The 22,309-nt window shown below is 43.7% G+C and overlaps 1 protein-coding gene across 2 annotated transcripts in view; it reads right to left on the reverse strand.

Moving 5' to 3' along the window:
* Window positions 1-18,754: 18,754 nt before the first annotated feature.
* Window positions 18,755-22,309, reverse strand: part of CATIP (ciliogenesis associated TTC17 interacting protein) — a 252,242-nt gene continuing 248,687 nt past the window's right edge. For both annotated transcript variants that reach the window (XM_086954466.1, XM_086954465.1), the window contains 2 exons: window positions 20,721-20,809; window positions 18,755-19,316 (listed from right to left, as the gene is read on the reverse strand). In XM_086954466.1, the coding sequence (XP_086810592.1) occupies window positions 19,101-19,316; window positions 20,721-20,809 (305 nt within the window). In that variant the 3' untranslated portion in view covers window positions 18,755-19,100. The remainder of the gene's footprint in view (window positions 19,317-20,720; window positions 20,810-22,309) is intronic.

A 22,309-nucleotide genomic window follows, 5' to 3' on the forward strand; every position in this document is an offset into this window, starting at 1 on the left:
TAAATTTCATTTCTGCTTGTGTGTGTACAAATGTGATTTGTATGCAATTGGTACTTTTTCACTCTCGTTAAAAGTCAAGAAGGTAAATCCGAATTGACCCGGAATTATTCGGATCACTAAGTTGCATACATTTACGCGTGTTTGTAAATGTTTTGTTGCTAACATGTCAGCTTGAAGTGAACACAAGATTTCTGTGTGTTTTTGTGTCCAATTTATTGTTTTAAAATCAGGTTTGATTAATTCGTAGAGAGGTTTAACTCTTTCTGCGTAGTTTAGAATAGAAGTTCTTCCAAAATTCAGGAAACCTAGAATCGACTGTAAGTTTTTCAGCATTTTTGGAGGTTGGAGCAGCGCACACTTTTCTAAAAAGTTGGCTGCCAGGCTTTTGCCTTCACTTGATAGCTCATAAGCTAAGAAAAGGACATTGAGATGGGCAATTCTTGATTTTTTTAATTGAATTTATAACCCTCAGAGACGAAGCCCAGTATAATGGTGTTCACCCTGTTCAAGTGCCTATCCAGGACATCGTCTGTCAGATAGATATCATCAACATACTACAAATTTATGATGAAGAGGCATTGTCATTACTCTGTTACTCTTGCTGAGAATAACCACAGATTATTCTTGAATCCTTGAGGGAGATGACAGAACTGACGCTGTATCCCCATTGTTGAGAAGGCGGTCAAATACCTACTTTCAGGTGCTGTTTTGACAAAAGAAACCATTTTAAATATCTAATGTGGTTTTATATTTTTGATGCACAATGTTATTCAATAATGGTGTACTGTGTGCATTTTGCACTGCAAATGTTTTGCAACAAGAGTTTAGGTGTTTGTAATACAAAGCTAGACAATATGTATTGTCTGGTTTGGAAACAGGAAACAAAGGAGTGTTCATAGGTGAGGAGCATGTTTCAATCACCCCTTGGTATTCAAGTTGATCTAAGATCTCCCTGACCGTTTTTTAGCTTCTAGCTTAACTGGATAGTGCCTTTGTACAGTTGGTTGATTTTTTTTAACTGGATTTTTTGGTGAGGTGAATCCTCATACCATCCTACATGATTTGTGTATAACGCTGGGGCTTGGGCAACTGCCCATTTCCTGGCATAAGTATATTTTAAATGTACAGGAATATGGTTAGAGAAGGCTGGCATAATGATGTCTTCGCCATGTGGGCACTCCCTGACAAATTCTGGTGGCCAGCCTTGTTCTGCTAGAAGTATATCATAACCCTTTGAAAGTCGCTCCCAAAAGACTGCTTTCACTTTTCTTGGTATGTCTCCCTCCATCCGGAGTGTTATTTCATATAACCTATGTGGAGAGCTAACCCTAGTATCTGCAGTTTCAACTTCAATGTCTTCATTCAAGTCCACTGTCTCCAGAAGTCCCTTCAGGTTCTGGTGAGCTATTGTTACTTCTGCTGCGCTGTCCATCTTTGTCTGTGCCCATTGTCCACTCTTGAGTTGTGTTCTCAGAATCCTCGGCATGTTTGATCTTTAGACCTGCTACTTTCTTTTTGGTGAATTTAGGTTTTTGTTTGTTTTTCTGAATGTGTTGATCATCTTTGGACTTCACACGTTCTTCTTCGTAGTCTGACCGTCCTCTTCTTTCTGATGTCTGTGACGATATCTGAAAGGTACGAGAGGAACGTATATCCGTATTGTGATACCTGTCAGGTTTTTTTCAAATTATCCCTATTCCTGAGGTTATATCTCCTTTCAAAGGGCTCTTTTTGAGGAGCCCTACCTCGGGATTGAGAATCTTTCTCTTTTGAATGTTGTTTGCTATTTTCCCACTTCTTTTTAGAAGATGTAGGATTGTTTTTAGTAAAGACCTTTTCAGGACTTTCAGACAGTTATGGTTTAACTGTATAATTCTATTAACTTTTGTAAGTTACTAAGTAATTCCTTGTCCGGCATTGATACAATGTCATGGGCGGGTATGTAGCCGGCTAAGACCGACCATGTTGCTACTGGTCTAACTAGTGGACCAAACCTGGTAATGTGATTTAAATGTTTTAGGGCGCCTTTAAACCAGAGATTATGCTTCTGGTATGTGAGTGGAATTGCAACATTCTCGAAAGGATCCTCTAGTGGATCATCTTCTTTGTAGAAGTGAAACAAATGTGTTATTGGATTTGATTCAGGAAATACTATCCATGAGTAGAATACCTCTGTCTGGTGAGATTCATGTGCCTCTCTGAAAAAAACTGCTCTACCACCTCTTGGTGTTAGGCCATGTTTTATAAGTTTTAGGGTGATGGGTCTCCTTAAATTAATAGGAATGATTATAGCATTCTCATCGGTTTCACTAAAACCTGTAAAGTTTAAAACTGCTTCGGCTCGGTCAGCCACAGCTCCACCGTTTTCAGTGTTATTGCTGTTTTTGGTCATTCTGAAATGAAATTTGCAGAGCAAGTTTCAAGGGAACAAAGATAAGGTGCACAATATTTTGGAACACTGTATCCTTCAACGTTGAACAAACCAAACAGCTAAAACATAGGATTTTTCATCCTATGGCGGATATTATTTATACCCACTCCAGACGTCTTAGGGAGTATTATGAGTAGAGGGTCTCTGAGAAAAGCACGACTGAGTTACTTCAGTATCTAGCATTAAATTAGTGCCTTACCAAACGGTTGTGCGCCATGTCGTGGAGAAGTGTGGCTCACTGGTTAGAGCAGCAGACTCTGAAGCAGAGATCAGGCCCGGGACCAGGGTCTTGGGCTCAATGTCCGCGGGCTCGATAATTCTCGCCTCGGCGCCTACTCTAATCATGGGTCCTACGCTGCTACTCTGGGCAATAGCTTAATCCCTACAATGGCCCCTACAACACTGGGATGCCTGGCTTCACCTTGGGGGTGCCCAGGAGGGGCATCTCACAGGGAGAGCCAGGAAGGGTTCCACAGCGTTATACAGCGCCGGGACGCCCTGTTGAGGCAGCTGTGCGCTTTACAAAATACACTACATTTACATGTAGTGTAGTTCCTATATCCACGATAGGCTCTGCGCATTGGAATAATATACACCATAGTTTTGACATAGGACTGAGGTCAGTATGTCTCTATCGTATATTAAACTTAATTACTTGTGTGTGCCAGCTAACTCTGAGGTCTCTAGAAACTTCTCGAATGAACAAGAAGGGTTTAGTTTCTGACAACCGCATAAACATGACAACTATGTTTCCCTTAGAATCTGAACAATCTCAGAATCTGGGAAACAATAGATAACAGTTTCACTCAGTCAATCTTGAATGCTTCGTTTCAACAGAGATGCACAGAACTAGAGACGGGCATTTCAATAAAAAAGGTTTATTGCATAGTATTATTTCTCATGCAAGAGATATGAACTGCTACAATCGTAAGACAGAATGCGAAGTATAATACGTACAGCGTTAGCAGTAAGATAAAATAATACTGCAATAGTATGGTTTGTAGCTATGACATATATAAGAATACATACATAAATAACACAGGCTAAAATACTCAACTGGTGCTTCTAAACTAAGCCTACCCCAGTGTACCTAACCTAAGTGTAGTATGAGGGAAGAAGTAGGTACTGTTTAGCTATAGTATAGTTTAAGTTTAGTTTTGCCAAGAGTTGCCAAAAGTTTCTCCAGGTTCTAGTCTGCTCCATATCTTAGAATGAGAGAGGTTGGTATCTCTTTTCTGGGACTTGATCTCTAACACCCGCAAGGGGAGTCAGAAATACTGGAGCTGAATTCTCTGCAAGGAGGATGACAGCGTCTGGTCAGTGCGTCAGGTGGGGACTTGACTTCCTTCCGAACTTGCTGTGGCGCGCCGCGTCGTGCAAGTAGGTAGCCAAACTGCTCCGTGGTTTGCCATGGAAAGTGAAGGTATATTTATACCTTGAAGGTGTTTAGGAATGCCAGGATTGACGTACAAGTCGGGCATAAGAAAGTCATGAATGAACCCCTAAGGAATAGATGTTCATGCATAATAAATGAGTTCTTGGAGAAATCAATAGCCAGGCAAGGGGAAGTCCTAAAGGCTTAAGAGTCTGGTTTTCCAAGAACTCGTTGTGACGAAGATGAACGGATGTAGTTGACCATGCCTGTATTTGATTAGCATGAGCAATGCTTTAATAAGGGCTTGATTTCTATGCTAAATAAGGGCAATGTGAATTATACCTATATAAGGGCATGAATCGGGAAATCTATATACGGTATCTAAATCGATACACAACAATCTTTGGAGTTCAATAACCTTATAAAGGAGCTCCGCTTTCGGCCTTGTTCCACTACATGGTTACTGAACTTCTCTGAAAGTTTGAGTTCCTTATAATGTACAGCAGAGGGTACTTTATCCCTTATATTAGCCAAACAGGGTCAGAACATTGAGAAGGTGAGGTAAGGTAAAATCTTTAGGAAACCAATCAATCAGTGGGTTATTAAGCACAACTACTCACCTGCAAGGGTCACATTGTGCTGGGGGAGGCGGGTTTCGCAGTTCCTGGATGAATCAGTGATTCGTCGAAGAGCCAGGTCTTGAGGTCCTTCAAGAACTTGGAGAGTGTTGGTGTCTGTCAGAGGCAAAGAGGGAGGATGTTCCATGCCCTGGCTGCGAGGAAGGAGAAGGAACGGCCTCCTGTTCTGGTCTTTTTCGCGGCATCGTCGCCATGGAGAGTTGGGCTGAGCAGAGGGATCTTTGGGTTGCGTGGAACGTGAGATGGTGGTTCATGTAGGAGGGTCCGGTTTTGTGGAGGGCTTTGTGGGTACTACCAAAATAACAAGTAAAAAGCAGCAAAACTACAATTTTCTTAGTGGACAGGGATTGCCACTGTGGCAAAATGGAATTGACTGGAGCACGCTAATCCTTGCACGGTACTGTCTTCTCTCTTCTGCTCTTGAGCAAGTGTTGCTCTATGCGTTGTGACCATCTTCACAGACTAATACCTCAATCAATTAGCATGAGCCCTTTCTCGGTCATGTTCTCACCCTCTCAACCCTCTGTCAGCGTCAAAGAAGAACAAGTATATTCACCCACCTGCTACACTGAATTAGTTCACTATTAACTCCATCAAGCTCTAGTTGCAGTTCTCAAACCATTCACACCTCTAACAGAACCCACATAGCTTCATGCTCTAAAAGCAATCATTCCTGATGAGGAAAGTGTCCTGCAAGTAAGCCATGCCAGTTGTACCCAAGACCAAAGATCACATCCAGACACAAGGTGGAGAAGGAGCAAGAAGCACTTTCTAATGCTACAAAACCCAAAAGGTACTTTGATGACACCAGCGCTGGCGTGGTCAGAACAGTTGCTGGGTGAACCACTATGAGTGTTTTAAACCAATACGTATCACATACGACAAATACATTTTGGCCTGTTTGGCACTTCATGCACTAGTGACTATCTAATGTCGTGTAACTCAATGGTACTTTGAGGACACTGGAGATGGCATAGTTAGAACAGTCTGAACACGATACCAAAGAGTTTGATCAAAGCGTGTGTGAGATCTTGAGAACACACGCGGGGGCACTGGAGGAGTATGAAGCACCAATTGAAGAGCCAGCTGCTGCCCAACCACCTGCACTGAATGCAGAGGAGGAGCTCGTACCTGTAGAGCTCGGGCAGGTGAGGAATCTACGCAGAAGGAACCCAACAATCAGGAGCAAATGAAAAAGAGGATACATCTGTATGCTTTGCAGTGGAGGGCTCTGGTGCAGCTGCAGAAGTCAGTCCTCACTGTGTCCTAAACTCTCAAGTTATGATACGTTTTCCATGATTGTGCATTAATGATCTCTATATATAGGTAGGCCAATACAGTACAGGCTGAAAATGTGAGAGATGATGCTGGAGGTAGCACTGCTCGGGAAGTGAGGAGTGTCCCCCGGGCTCCTTACTAGTCCTTATATAAAGGTTTCATCAAAATCCACGATGAAAATCGAAGGTTTTAACAATGCTTGTTTATTGTTTCTTCATAAATCTTGTTATATTCACAAGAACATCATTAATTCATGAAAAGTCTTTCATTATTCGGAAATACACTCATATAAATCCCAATGCATTTCGGCATTACTAAGATGCCTTCTTCCAGGGGATAAATATCTGTCAATGAAGAAAAAACGAAACGTGTATAAGAAAAAGACCTTGGGTGTAAGAACGTAGCAGTGCTAATGATAGTTAAGAACGTGGTTTGTGAACGTGAAGGTTAAACTAGGGGTATCTGAAGCAGTCGCGACCAACATCCAGACTACCCCAGCGGGTGCTGATATTCCTTCGACATCTATGGAGCCTTTTTTAGAGGTAGGCCAAGAACTAGAAGATCCAGGAGGGCAAAAAGAAAAAACCAAAGAACCTCCACAAACTCGCACTGTAACCAGCAAGAAGGACAAAGCGAATGGGAAACAACAGACAACTTAGTTATCAACATTTCTGATTACCAGTTTAACACCACCCATATCAGAACCTTGCAAAAAGGCACCTCTTTTATCCCAACGTCCAACACCAACAGATTGGAACTGGAAGTTTCCTTCTTTAAATTGATGCGAAAGCTTCGCCTCAAACACTATTTTCAAAAAGTCGTTCAAACATCTGTCGACACAGAACCAGACCAGCTTATGGGCCTTCGTCCTAGAAGCACCTTCCTGGCACCTGTCTCACATAAATCTTTAGACACCTTTGAGACGCTCGTCAAGAACGACCTAACCAAACTCAACTGCCAACTCAAATCCAAACACAAGAACCTTACTGTTAAAGAAATCAACATCCTCAAATCTATTGCAGCTGACAAACAAATAACTTGCGTTAAAGCCGACAAGGGCGGTGCCATCGTCATCTTAAACACCACTTACTATGAAGAGCAGGCATCCCTCCACCTCTTGGATTCCAACACATATCACATGTTACCCAATGATCCAACCACAGAATATAAACAATTACTTGATTCAATCATCAGTAAAGTACAAGATAACGAGGTTATAACCACAAAAACCACCAGATACCTCACAACCCAACATCCAAAGAGGCCAAAATTTTTTTTAGTCCCTAAAATTCATAAAAATCTTCAAAAGCCTCCATGTAGGCCCATAGTTTCTACATGTGGAAGCATCCATGATCCAGTGGGTAAATTTCTGGATAAATATTTTCAACCCATTGTAACCTCGACACCTACCTTTCTGAGAGATACAACTGATTTTCTCAACAAACTTAAGATTGTGGAGGCTGATGATTTCAATTGCAATTGCAATTTTCCTTTGCACAGTCGATGTAACATCTCTATATACATCCATTCCCCACTCCATGGGAATAGAAGCAGCAGAACACTGCTTATTGAGGACAGAATTGAAGCAAGATATGAAACTTTTTTTAATGGAGTTACTGGAGTTTTCTCTCCTCCATAGCTACTTTACATGGAAGGATGAATGGTTTCAACAACTGACTGGAACCTCAATGGGCATTTCGGCAGCTCCTGCCTATGCGAATATGTTCATGCATAGATTCGAACAAGACCACATTCTTTGCAAAACTATATGGAAAAATCATCTGAAAATGTTCGTCAAATTTATCGACGACATCTTCCTCATGTGGCAAGGCCCTAAGGACATTTTACTGAAGGAACTCATCCAACTCAACTCCATTGATCCACGGTTACAATTCACCTATGAAATTCAATCACATTCCATCAATTACCTTGATGTTAAAATCACCAACACTGGATTTGAAACAAGCTTGTTTAGAAAAAAACCCGACGGGAACAACACGGTACATTATTCAAGCTTTCACCCCCAACCACTTAAAAACCACCTACCTTACAGTCAGCTCATTCGAGCTAAAAGAATCATTTCCGAACCCAACAGATTTGACAATGAAGCCAACACCATCACATCACGCTTCAAAGCCCGGGGGTACCCGGACCAGATACTTGAGCAGGCCAAACAAAGATGTGCAACTAAATCCAGAGACGATTTACTGAACCTTTCCACCTCCCCAAAAACCGATGTTATTACCATGGTTTCTAAATATTCCACATCCAGCCGCAAATTCAAGCAAATCATTAAAAAACATTGGGATATACTCAGAGTGGAACCCGATTTCAATAGAATTTTCGAGACAGAACCTATCTTCGCTTACTCCCGAGCAAAAAATGTGGGGGAACTCATCAAACACTCCAAAACCACCAGTCAGACATTCAAAGGCAAAAATCCCTGTTGGAATTGCAATCACTGCAACAGTGTAATTAAAGGTACAACTGTGAGTCACCCTATGAAAGGGCATCTAATCAAGATCAGAGCCACAGCCACGTGCGATACTTCGAACGTAATCTATATGCTGAAGTGCCCATGCGGCAAAATTTATGTTGGCCAAACTGAAAGAAAATTCAAAATTAGACTAACAGAACATAAATCCAACATAAGAACTAAACAAACTAAATTAACGATTGCTCAGCACTTTCTCGAAGCAGGACATGGAATTAGCCAACTACGTTTTTGTGTACTGGAAACTGTCTCTAAGGAATCAGGCAAAGACAATCATAATGAACTTTTAAAAAGTGAAAACTACTGGATTTTTACTTTGTCTAGCATGAAACCTAATGGACTCAATGACCGAGTGGAATTCTCGTGTTACTTATAAACTGTTATTGTAAACCCTCTTTGGGTTTTTCCTAGCTGCGACTTGTTGGACAGTTCTGTATACCCCAGCTTATTATTAATTTCATTTTTTCCCTCATTCACCCTACCCCATTTCTATGATATGTTGATCCAGTCTATGATATCATTTTGTACTTTTATTTTATTTATTTTGATCTTGTGTACTAATTTGACAACATATTAGTCAGCCCCCTTGTTTTCACCACGTAATGTTACTGTCTACACTTATTACGGTCCGATTCACCCATTTTTCCTCCTGTATTTAACCTTTCATCACACTCCGCAGTCCTATTTCTTTATTTGATTAATTTTCCTGACACGTCATACTAACGTCACGGGCAACCTAGCAACCGCCTATCTTTAAATACTTCCGGGATTTGACAATCATTTCGGACCCGGCACACGAACGCGTTACCGATATTCTACTTTTCTGTGCACGCTACGGTAAGCCTGTTAGCAACCGCTACCTGCTCACTTCGCTTCAGATAAACCTTCACACGATTACTTTAAGCTTTTCACCCGCATGTTTTTACTTGCGTGCACTGGTGCTCTCGTTATTCTTGGGATTCAAATTTCACCGCCGGACTTGTAATCTGTTTACTTTCACTTGGCACCTTGACTATATCGACTGCTTCAGATACCCCTAGTTTAACCATCACGTTCACAAACCACGTTCTTAACTATCATTAGCACTGCTACGTTCTTACACCCAAGGTCTTTTTCTTATACACGTTTCGTTTTTTCTTCATTGACAGATATTTATCCCCTGGAAGAAGGCATCTTAGTAATGCCGAAATGCATTGGGATTTATATGAGTGTATTTCCGAATAATGAAAGACTTTTCATGAATTAATGATGTTCTTGTGAATATAACAAGATTTATGAAGAAACAATAAACAAGCATTGTTAAAACCTTCGATTTTCATCGTGGATTTTGATGAAACCTTTATATAAGGACTAGTAAGGAGCCCGGGGGACACTCCTCACTTCCCGAGCAGTGCTACCTCCAGCATTTCTATACACCCCCTGTCGGAGGGTGATACTCCGGAGCACCTCACAACTTTTGAGACAACTTACAACACGCTGTGCGTCCATCCATACCCCATTTCAATGTGAGAGATGAGCCAGTTACACATTTACATGGTTAGGTAGATTTGTAACCTACTAATTCAAGGGTATCACAACAACTATATATATAGGTGGGTATCAAGTATGATCAATAGAGTCTACGTATGGGAGTACAAACTCTGTGGCCAGTCCTGTGGGGCTGGCCTTGGCTTCATGAGGCAGAGAGTATACGCCCACCTTTAAATCAGGTATGTGGGGGTGGGCATACGCCAGCTTGAGGACTGAAGCAGGTGCACTGTAGGGGCCTAAGAGAAAGTTAACATTGTTTAGGAAAGGATGAAGCAAGAGCTGATGAGGTATTGGGGTCTTGAATGACTGGGGAGACCAGTTTACTGGTCGGTTTTGCTATGTGCTGGCAGACGACTGCATCAGTGTAGAGATTGCAACAAGGAATTAGTGCTGAGACAGTAGGTGTTGAGAACAGCTCCTGGAGAGAGTGGAGTGGTTCTCATGTGCACACAGGCCTGGCAAGCGGTGGCTGGGACCTGCCATCCACCTTGAAGTGAAGAACGATGAACATAAAGGGCCCACAGCCTGATAGAAAGGGAGGCCTCACCAAAGGGACGCAAGAACGGAACAGCAAGCACTCAGCCTCATTGAGCCATCGGTCAGCAGAGTACCCGAAGATGGGTTGAGCAGTTCATCCATAAGAGGTGCACTGCTGTGAGTATGATGAAGGGGAGTTACTGTACCTGGACACAGTGGGCCAGATTTACAAACTGCCTGTTGTAGGACATCAATAATATTACTTGCTACAGAATGCATTTTACAAACTTACAAGTGGAAATCTCCATCTATTCTTTTCTATGAGATCTCCACAAATGTAAGTTTACTACTTAGGGGCTGATTCCGATCTTGCTCGGAAAGCCCTATGACCGACTGTCGCGTAGAGCTATCCAACTGACTCGTGCTCCGGGGCCCTGAGCGACAGAGTACGATGCACTGCAGCACTGACAGACTCTGGTCACTTGGAGCCCCATTGAAGTCAATGGGAGCCTGTCGTACGTCACGTATATAGGCTTCCATCGTGAAAAACGTACATCTTGGAAAAGGACGCCCCCTGTCGCGTGTTTGCGTCGGTGCCCCCCGCAACATACACGCATGAGTGAGTGGGCCTGTGGGTCCCCGCGCTGTCTGAGTTCTAGGGCCCTGGGTGAAGTATGCGACCAAAGCTTTTTCGAGCCGGATGCTCTGACTCGCACCGGCTGCTCACAACAGGCATCGTACATGGCCAGCCGGAAATCGAATGCATTACGCCGTATGCGTCTGACATCTTTGAGTCGCTTGGGAGGCATCGCTAACAGGTACGAGTCGGTCGGGCAGCAAGGCAATTATTGCATCGTACTTGCTCGCTGGTACAGCTGTACGAGTCGCACGGGAATATCGCGTTCGACTCGGACTCGCTACTGGCGGATGCCGCTAGAAGCCCTTCCGAACGAGATCGAGATCGACCCCTTAGTAGTAAATGTGGGAGGGGTCTTGGTGTCTTGAAAATGGGGAATGCTTATCACAAAATCGGATGGGTTCAGGGAAGGTTGAGGAAGGGTTTAGGGTGGAACATTCTCAAAGAAACACCCACCCACAATAGAGTGAGGCCATTTGTATTAATAAACTACACTTCTAAATATGCAATAGCACATGGCCACAGAACAGTTGTGAATGTACTCCAGCCAAGTCTTGGAGTAAGTCTAGCTCCACACACAGATGCTGCAACACACTTCCATAGAAAATAATGGAGGAAGGGGCTCAAAATAACACCACAAGGAAATAATGTTAAAATAATATAATTGTTTTGACATACATACACAGAAACAAAATATATGTGTGAGTGTGTTATAAAAATTGTTATAGTTATATTACATTTTCATTCAAATATTTAATCTTTATTTTAATAATCTTAGTTGGACATATTTCTTAAAATGTTATAATATATTTTTATATAAAATGATATATTTTAATCAAGAAATAATTTTTTAAATATTTATTTTGATGAATAATTTTGTTATAAATGTTTATTTTATTAGTTCTTGGTTAATATTTTATTGATAAATTCATTATTTTTCCCTACACTTTACCATGGAGTGATCACCGCTCCAGTAATGGGGATCTCTTTCTATGAGTTTTAGCTGTCTCCACACTGTGTTTTCGGGGGATACAGACATACAAGTCTACTCTGAGATGTAAGTCTACACGCAGAAATGGTAAATAGCAAAAAAGTGTAAGACCTAGGAGCAAGAGTACATTTACACATGAGTAAATATACACATTTAAATGTACCTTTGTGAGAAGGGACTGCTGGTCCTTTGTGGGCAGACACCTGTTGATGTGTAACAAGGCATCACTGAGGCCTACGAACCTGTGGGTAAGTTTCCGGGTACCAGGGAAATATTTCTGGACTCAGAAATTAAAAATAAGCTTCACATTTCCCAGCCAGGGGTCACATACCTTCAAACTCTAGTCGGCTTATACCATATGGACCAGGCATATTCCACCGCCTACAGGCTGATGTTTCCCAACAAAATCTGAAGTCTCTGCAAGTACACACCACTCCCAGACCGTGCACAAGATTAATGCATGAATAACACATGAACTTTAGCTGTTGTTAAACAGTTTCCGCTCATCATCCTTGGCCCCCAGGCTTCTTGCGAATCTGCCTGACTGTCCAGACACTCAGCACTTTTCTGTCCAGACACTCAGCACTTTAGGCAGAGTGGAGCCAAGATTGGTCAGGAGGATTCACAAAGGGGAGGAAAGTGATCAGCAGAAACTGTTTTTGAGGGTTAAGCATCAGGTGTTTCGAGGCATCTATTCGTGAATTTCATGGCCTAACTCATCCACTCCATAGGTATTATCCTTGACCTGAGGCTTAAACTCCACACCTATGTGAATAACAGAGCCGAAAACACCAAGTTACAACTTAGGCTCTGAAAAGAACAGACCCCACAATCCCTGAAACTGACCTGCAGTCTTTGGTGCTGCTTAGGGTAGGCTATGGAACCTCCCTCATTGGTGTCCCAAAGTGCATATAGACCTTCTCAAGGATGATGCAGCCCATCTCTTCGGAGGGAGCTGCCATATTTGACCATATCAGTCGTGTCCTTACTACTTTAAAATGGCAATCGGTTGACATCAGGACCCGGATTCTGATTGTCGATAAGCAACGACGCACAGCACCCAAAGATGCTGAGGTGTGTTGCGTTGCGTGACGGGGAGGGAGCAGGAGAGCACAATATTCACACAGAAATGGGTCTGCCCCCCTTATCCCTAGCGCTGGTGCTGATTTCTGCTGAGCACCGAGCACTAGGCCTGGGCGGTGAACTCCGCTCCGTTCGCGGAGTTTTCTGCACTCCACGCGAACTACATCCAGGCCTGCCAAGGCTCACACCTTAGCGCCATAGTGCTAGGGTATGTGTGTGAATCTAGCATAGATCTTGTACAGGAATGATATTCTTCCTGTACAAAATACTATCCTTAGACAGGTAAAAGGCTTTTTCTACTTTGTATGTGTGCTGCACTGTTCAGTAAGCATGCAAAGGCAAAAAAGCACAGAGATATGAAAATATTTTTCCGTCCGACGCCTGCTTTTCAGTGTCATTTATTTTTGTCTCTAAACCCTTTCTTCTGATGTTTGAGAATAGGGTTTCATGTCAAAAAGCATGTGTGGGAGCATGGGTATGCCGATGTACCAACCATGTAATGCCCCCTTGTAGCAAAATAATACAAAGAAGTGTTTCGCCATGCTTTGTGTTACTTTTCCTTATACCAATTTGCTTTGGTATAAGGAAAAGGTTTCACGTTGATTTAGCGTTACAAAAGTAATGCTAACCCAACGCTAAACCTTTGAGAATCTGGGCCCAGTTATGTTTTCAAAATGATCTGCTTACTGCACGGATTGCTGCACATTCACTCTCGTCAGTACCCCACACCGATATTGAACTTCTCAGAGGGACTCCACTCATTACCAACATCAGAGACTCACTTTCTCAACATTAGAGACTCTACTTGTGGAGACACTTGACTTTAAGAAAAACTGTATAATGGCACAGTCATTCTCAGGGTGTCCCTGTGAATCTGGAACCTCCCTCCTTTGAACTAAAGACACCCCCTTCCCACTCTACTCTAAAAAAATCTATAGTGTCTCTGATTTGAAAGAAATATCATGGATGGACCTTTTAAATGTCCTATCCCTACGTTACGTGTCTATGTAGTGCAGTCTCTGAATCTGGGTCCCAATAATGTTATGTGTATTTATAAAGCACACTATCATCCGTGAGACTATCCTGGGGCTGAGCAGGTGTGTGTGCCTAGTCCTGCCTAAGGTATGTTGGTTAACTGAAAAGCCAGGTCTTCAGCTTCTTGCAGAATTCAAGAAGAGAGAAGGAGACTCAGATGTGGAGTGGAATTCCTTTCCATGCTTTGGGAGCAATTTAGGCGAATGCCCGTCCTCCTTATGTGGTTCGAATTATGTGTGGGATTTGGGCGAGTAGGAGTCCTGCGGCGCACAAGTGCCTGGTTTTTTCCACTGTGACTATATGTTTCTTTGTCTGACCACAATGTAATCTACACCTGTACTAAGCAGAGGTTCCCACTACACAAAACTATGAATTAGTAAATGCTTCAGTCTCCATTTCAGAGAAACTAAGGGCCTCATGTAGAAGGCCCCTGTGCTGCCAGAACATCACTATTAGTGACATTACTGTGGCACACAGTTCAAGGCAGCATAAAGCCACCCCGCGTGGCTTTTCATGGCATGGTAGGTATGGACTGAGACAAGGCAGCACAAGTCACAGCATTGCATTGCTCTGCGATAGAGAAGAGCGCTGTGGGTGTTACAGTGGGTATTACTACGTAACACCAGGGGTGGCATGGGGGAGCCGCAACGAGAAAAAAATAAAATGTCTTCTAGTTTTTTCCTGTTTCTATGGGTATTGCATTCAGCAGCACACATAGAAAGAGGAAATCGCCTGCATTGATTGTGTGCAAGACGGCGTCCCTTCCTTCACAAAAAACACCCCTAAATCTCAGATACCCTTGTACATGGCGTAAGAGGGCCTGTGTTGGTGCGTGACAGCCATTTGTGCACTAATGCTGGGGAAAGGACAGGAATGTACTGTATCTGATAGATATGGAGCATTCCTGCTCATTTCTTTAGATGCAGAGCAGCGCAGAAGGAAGGCTTGTGGCGCTGGCCTGTGCCAAAAGATTGCAAATGAGATCCTAGATGTGTGTATAAAGTCCTTGGTGTTCATAACAAAACCTAAACAAAATATTACAAAAATGTAGATCCAGGTGACAAGCCCAAAACCTCTTCAGTGGAACTCCATTATCTATCCCTTATTGCCAGGGCAATATCCCCCAGTGCAACTCCTCTATCTAGCCCTCATAGAACTGGAACAATGCTGCACCAGTGGAACTCCCCTATTTAGCCCCACAGACGTGGGGCAATGTCTCACCAGTGGAACTCCCCTATCTAGCCCTCACAGACCCAGGGCAATGCCCCAGCAGTGCAACTCCTCTATCTAGCTCTCAAAGATCGAGGGAAATGTCCCACCAGTGGAACTCCCCTATCTAGCCCTCAAAGACCTGAGGCAATGTCCCACCAGTGGAACTCCCCTATTTAGCCCTCACAGACCAGGGGCAATGGCCTACCAGTGGAACTCCCCTATCTAGCCCTCACAGACCCAGGGCAATGTCCTACTAGTGGAACTTCTCTATCTAGCCCTCAAAGACCTGAGGCAATGTCCCACCAGTGGAACTCCCCTATCTAGCCCTCAAAGACCTGAGGCAATGTCCTACCAGTGGAACTCCCCTATCTAGCCCTCAGAGACCTGAGGCAATGTCCATCCAGTAGTATTCCCCTATCTAGCCCTCAAAGACCAGGGGCAATGGCCTACCAGTGGAACTCCCCTATATAGCCCACACAGATGAGGGGCAATGTCCCTCTAGAAGAACGCCCCATCTAGCTCTCACAGACTCAAACAATGTCCCACCAGAGGAACTCCTCTATCAAGCCCCCACAGACGTGGGGCAATGTCTCACCAGTCGAACGCCCCTATCTAGCCCTCACAGACCCAGGGCAATGACCCACCAGTGGAACTCCCCTATCTAGCCCTCAAAGACCCAGAGCAATGTCCATCCAGTAGTATTCCCCTATCTAGCCCTCACAGACCCAGGGCAATGTCCCACTAGTGGAACTCCTCTATCTAGCTCTCATACACCTGGGCAATTTTAACTAGTGGAACCCCTCTATGTAGGTCTCATAGACCTGGGGCAATGTTCCACAAGTGGAACTTCCCTATCTAGCCCTCAAAGACATGGGGTAATGTCCCACCAGTGGAACTTTCCTATCTAGCCCTCACAGACCCAGGGTAATGTCCTTCCAGTGGAACTCCTCTATCTAGCCTTCAAAGACCCCAGGGCAATGTCTCACCAAAGGACCTCCCCTAGCCCTCAAAGACCTGGGGCAATGTCCCGCCAGTGGAACTCCCCTATCTAGTCCTCATACACCTGGGGAGATGTTTAAATAGTGGAACCCCTTTATGTAGGTCTCACAGACCTGGGGCAATGTCCAGGCCCTATCACGAAGATTCCATATTTCAGGATATTGTTCAATTAAAGGCTGTCTGTTATTGCTGCAGGTGCCAGGATGCACTATTATTACATTTCAGGTGTAATTCCCAGCCCCTTATACTGAACAGGGTTCTTTTTAGTTTTGTTTCAATTGACTTACTGGAGATTGTCTCAGTTATCTAACTCATGGCCGTCCGGGACTTTAAAACTCAGTGGCGTTCCAATGTTTGGAGGTGAAACGCAGAGGCCTTCTCTATGCTGCCCTGTTTACTCTCCACTGGCTGCCAGTGGGATGGGGTCGGACTCCAAAACCCTGCTCTCCCCTCCCGACTGAGGGTGTTCCACTGGGCCAGATCATTAGACAGAGGGAGAGAGGCAGGCAGAGAGGAGGAGATCCATGCCTCTCTCTTTAACACCTTGGCTGCTGTGACTTTTCCCCTCCTGTGCTGAACTTGTATGAATACCATTGTTTCACGACGAGCTCAGCTCGTCATAAGCACAGTTCAACCGTGCCTCATGACGAGCTGAGCTCGTCATGAGCAGCGAAGGGGTTAAAGAACAGCAATAACTGGGGTAGATAACTGCTCTGGCACTTGAGATCACCCGGCCCGCTGGATGATGCATGAATAGGGAGGAGGTCATCTTCATGCCAAAACATCTAAGAGGCAGGAATGGGGTGCATACACCTCTGGACATAACCCGGTAGCATACACCTTCTCTGCATGAAGGGTGTATCTGCATTGTTAATTGTACAATTGACCAGGTCTACTGTGGGTACGGCCAAAGAATCTGCCTGGGTCTGGAGGTTCGATGAAAGTCCACAAGAACAGAATCACACCTGTATGGGGGAAGAGACACCTAATATTCGGGTCTATCTAGCCCTGAGAGCTTCAGGTGCCTGGAGGCCCCTAAGGACACAGCCAACCCTTAGGGTAATATGGAGGTGGAAACGTGAGCCTGCTTTTTTGACCTGTTCAGACCTAAAGAGGAAACATATTTCTTCATGTATATTTGATAGGGAAGCATTGTGGTATGGAGAGGGTGAAAATGTGGCAAGATATCGGGCAGTTGGCAAGTTATTGTAGAGTATGAATGTTTATTAACTTCAGAAAATACAGTAGAACAACACCATTTGTTAGTGTCGATGCATGAGACTTTCATACTGGAGGTGTAGGGGGAGCCCTTGGGGATTCTCCATAGAGCACATGCCTCCATATTGAGGTTGAAGGTGAGAGCCTTGAATGGAGTGTTGACAGAGAGCTACATGTTTGTGAGCCCTCGGAGGCTAGAGACCTTCACCCAAACTGCCAGACTGAGGGGCTGGAGACGCATTGTGGGAAATGGGACACCCAAAGAAGGGTTGAAAAAAGGAGCCCACAAGCCACGCCTCCACTATTTATGACCACACTGCGCAATGCTTGGTCACTTTCCCTTATTGTGAGCAGACTGTATGAATTCCTTTTGTGGAGTGTACAGTTGTAAAGTGTGTCTTGTGGATTATTTACTCTACATTTCCATGCTATGTATCCCCTCTCTTGAGCATCTCTTTCTCTTTTCCTGACTCCATAGTCCATTCCTGCTTCATCCCACCAACTTTACCATCAATGAACATGTCCAATCCAGTGCCCTCTCCAACACTCCTTGCTCAACTTTTGTCTTCCCTTCTTAATTGATCTCCATTCCTAGTTGCCTCTCCTTTTCCCTACCTGGCCTATTAGTTCATCTCCCCCATTTCCAATCTGGAGCCATGGGGCATTAATAACCTGGCTGCTCTAGTCGTTCCTACGCCTTAGAGGAGGGGAGCGGAGGTCGTAACTGGACATTTCAGGAGGACCCTCCTCCCGCGTCAGATATCAGTGGACTCCATCTGAGGACCAATGGCTGTGCCCCCTTGGATGTCAAAAGTAAGAAATAAGCATTTCTATGTTTTTTTCTAGACTGATGTGCTATTGCTCTCGTACTCATGACCAGTTGAAATAAACACATTTATAAAATAAACACTTTTATCTCTTGGAGGGGCGTCTTGCTAGAGAAGCTTATAAAGGGCACAGGTTTTGATTCGACAGTTTTAGAAACCACTTCCTTTCTTAATTAACTTTAGAAGAGCTTTGAAAGCATTACCATGTCAAAAATAATAACTTGGTCAAAAAAACGTGAGCATGCCTTACTGCCTTCCATTGGTTTGATTAATAAGTCATGTTATATTCATATCATTTTAAAGGAATCTAAAATAAAATACCAGTTGTCCGTGTCCGCACTAGAACATAGGTCAATGAAAAGCGGGATCTGGTCTCTGGACAGGGTGCAGCCCAGACTCAACCGGGAATGATTTCTTTTAAGAGCCTTTAAAGGAACAGTTTCTGAGCTATCCGAGAAATGGTGTAAGTTCCTTATGATTATTAGTCAGAGATGGTCAAGAGCTTAGACAAAGACACCCTAGACATAACTTTCCCATATTACATTTTAATTCAGATACAGATAAAGCTCTGCAAGAGATGTGAAGAACTGTGTTTTAAAAACAGTTGTGGCTGATCAGTAGATCTCACTTCTGTTATTGTATTTTCAGGAACTCTGGAGACACAGGGCCTTACTAGCAACAGAATCAAACATAATTTCCTTTTTCCAATATTTGAAAGAAGCAAATACAGGAGTGGACCCAAAGTCATTGTCTTGACAGGCATACCTCTGGTAGGCAGAATTACCCCCAGCCTTACCCTGAAACACCCAACCTTGCATAGCCACATTTGGGAGATCCAACCCAAATCGTAGTGTCCAGGATACAAAGTAGTTTTATTACGGGCAGGGACTGCGGAAGGGGCTCGGTTCATAGGACGTATGGAAAGTGTCCGTAGGGGAACGCTGCGCCGCAAATGGGGCAAAGAACTCTGCTGCAAATGCCACTATGTCATCTGGTTTGCGCAGCAGCAGGAACTGAAGGAAGTCCGCCAGGATGATACGCACGTCGGGGTGTCGCCGGATGTAAGTGGCATGGTCAGCACGGAGCTCCTCCTGCAGCAGAAAACCATGGTCAGTTCATATCTCAAAGGTCAATGTAACTGTACAATATCATCCTTTTTATATTTTCTGGGTCATTAGTAAAACTTTAAGTCCGAAGTTTTCAATTTTTTTGCATCACTACTTTTTGATTTTTGCAAAATACAACCCTTCATTTTTTTACTTCATTCACTTTAGCCTGCATTATTCTCTCCTTCTATCAATATTAAAATAATGCAACGTCATAGCTACGGTCATACATTTTAAGGTTGATCATTTCACAATCTGCAGCTCAAAGCTGTAAACATCCTTGAGTCGTTTAAACTGTATGTGAACTTGACCACACACCCATACCGAAAACACTATCACAATTAGTGATTTGTTTACTTGAAATACTCAATCAGTCATTAGGTCCAAGCTAAAGACTACTTGGGGACATTCTGAAAGCTGACCTAAGAAGGCATTTCACCCATTGCTTGTTACTGGCTTTATTGGTTTTTTAACTCACATTTGTTTGCTTTCTATTTGTTGGCTTTATTTGTTTTAGGCTGTCCAGCATGTCTCTGATCCTCTCGTGGAGCATATGCTGCTTACTGTATTCTTCCACAAGTGCTCGCTTTCTGTAAACAGGCCTTTACATTTTGTTCTTATTTAGTGATATTTACTGTTGATCATTTTAATTGAACATAAGTAGGTTTTACTACAGATCCCTGATATAGAGTTTTCAAGGCCATCGTCAACTGTTCTACTTGGGATGTGCTATTTAGTGTCTTATTATGAGCTCCCTTGGTAACTCCATACTCCAAAGTTACCAATTGCATAGCTATGCACTCTGGGTTGGGAAGACAGAATTATGGACAAACCTGCTAATTCTGGACCTGGCTCCCCAGTAATTTCTCATTTTCCCCCAGTATTTCACCTGACACTTTACCTGCCTTCATCAGGGGCTTCCTTCCAGGTGAAACGCCACTGATCCCAAGCGTTACTGCTCCTCTTGTGATCCTGATTCAGCCAGTGACTCCGATCACTGGACAGATCCGGATTACCAAGGACCTGGTTATGAGGCCCTTAACATCCATTCAGCAGCACTGTTTGATGCACAAATATGCAGGGAGGTCATTTTCTTAAATTATGCCCTTATGTCAGCCTACAGTTCTTGACCAGTCCAATAAAAAATGTCAAACTGTGTGAGACCGCGCATGGGAGACAAAGAGTGGACTTAAAGGGCTGGAAATGAAGAAGGTGCCAACTATCTCTCTAGATCTCCTTAAGCTCATGGGAAGGCCTCATGGGAGTCACAGATTGTTTTTTAATGTTTTCCTCCTTGTATATTTTTAGAGGGGTCACACTAGAATGAGATGCTCACAGGAGAATGGCATATGCCAAAAAGTGCCGTAAGACCAATGCATCCCACGTTACCTTTCTGTCCAGAAAGCGAGAGTACAGCTGCACGTCCTCTTCCCACTCCAGAATCTGCTTCCCAAACACTGGTTTGGGGTCGGGCTCATCTGTGTGGGGGGGAAAAGACAGTGTCAGATCTGCCCATGTCTTTCAGCAAATTTAAGCCCACAGCAACAACTGTAAGAGTAAATACAACAACTGATCACTTGCACATTTCTTTAGGCCCATGGTTAAATTTCTGTACACTATACAAGATGTAACCAAGTGGTGAAACACTGAGGGTGAGTCGGGAATTTAAAACGTCCTCCAGCAAGTAAAGACTATACACCCTCTTCCCCAACCCCTATACCAATGGCGATTGCCTCCTTTGTACAGGGAAGGAATCAAAGGATTGTTGAATGCTACAGAGCATAATTTTTGATGCTGTGGTACACGAATGTCCCATATTCTGCTGGAGTCAATGCCCTTAAACATAGCTGGCTTCAGTGTATGGCAGTCCCATTCTTTATGCTCATGCTGACGTCACAGACAGACATGGGAGCCTCTGTTATCAAGAGGAAGGCAGGAGGGGAAGCCAGAAGTAGATAGGTCACTATGTTGATTAACTCGTGGTAACTCCTACATCCCAGTCCCCTTAATCTAGAGGTTTCAAGAATATAGGCCGCCCGGTTGGGGAAACAGTTAATTATGATATTCAGAAGCTGTGACATGATGAAATATAGCATCAGTTCTTAAGCTAAGGTTGCCAAGTATAACGTTTGCAAAAAAGAGTGAAGTGTTGTCCAGATGGCTGCTTCACAGATTGTTCCAGCTTAATGACAAGCTCAGAGACAGTATATGCTGCATTAGTCCTGAATGAATGAGTATGAATATGGACTTGGACAGACAGACTTCTGTTGATATTCTATTAGAAAACTCAACTAGAAGAACCAATGTGCAATAGAAAGTTTGAATGACAGTTTGCTGAGGCCTAGCCCATCATATAGAGCAAAGAGTCTGCCCGAGGACCTGAGTGACCATACTCAATCCGTATACAATACAGGGGCACGAAAGGTTTGCTCAGCATCCTCAATAGGATTCAGGCAAAACAGTAGGAATTCAGATTCCTAGTAAGATCCTCAGTAGGATTCCAAAATTGGTAGGAATTCAGATTCCTATTAAGTTCCTCAGTAGGATTCCAAAACGGTAGGTGTTAGACCTGTCAGCCCTAGGGTGGTCTTTCCCTATTTTTTTCGCCCTTGCCTCATTTTTTCCACTTTTTTTTTGTTGGCCGTAGGTCTCCGAGCACCTTCCCATTGCTAATCAATGCTAAGGTGCAGGTGCTCTCTTCCTCCAACATGCAGCCACTGACCCCTGCTACTGCAGCGTGGTCTTTTTAGGCGCACTCCAGTTGCCAGGAGCTGGCTGAAACACCTAAACATTGTTGCCATACCAGCCTGCCTTGCCTGCCCATAGCTAGACTAGGGAAGCTCCTGGAACCTTCAAGAATAGGGGCGGAGTCTGTTTTTGCTGCCTTAGAGGGTGGTCACCTGACCTGGGCATATATAAAGAAAAGGATGGAAAGTTTTCAGTCAGTTGGGGCATCATTGACCTGGGGGACCCTACGA

Source organism: Lissotriton vulgaris, chromosome 2_1 (genome assembly GCF_964263255.1).
Source record: "Lissotriton vulgaris chromosome 2_1, aLisVul1.2, whole genome shotgun sequence".
Classification (NCBI taxonomy): domain Eukaryota; kingdom Metazoa; phylum Chordata; class Amphibia; order Caudata; family Salamandridae; genus Lissotriton; species Lissotriton vulgaris.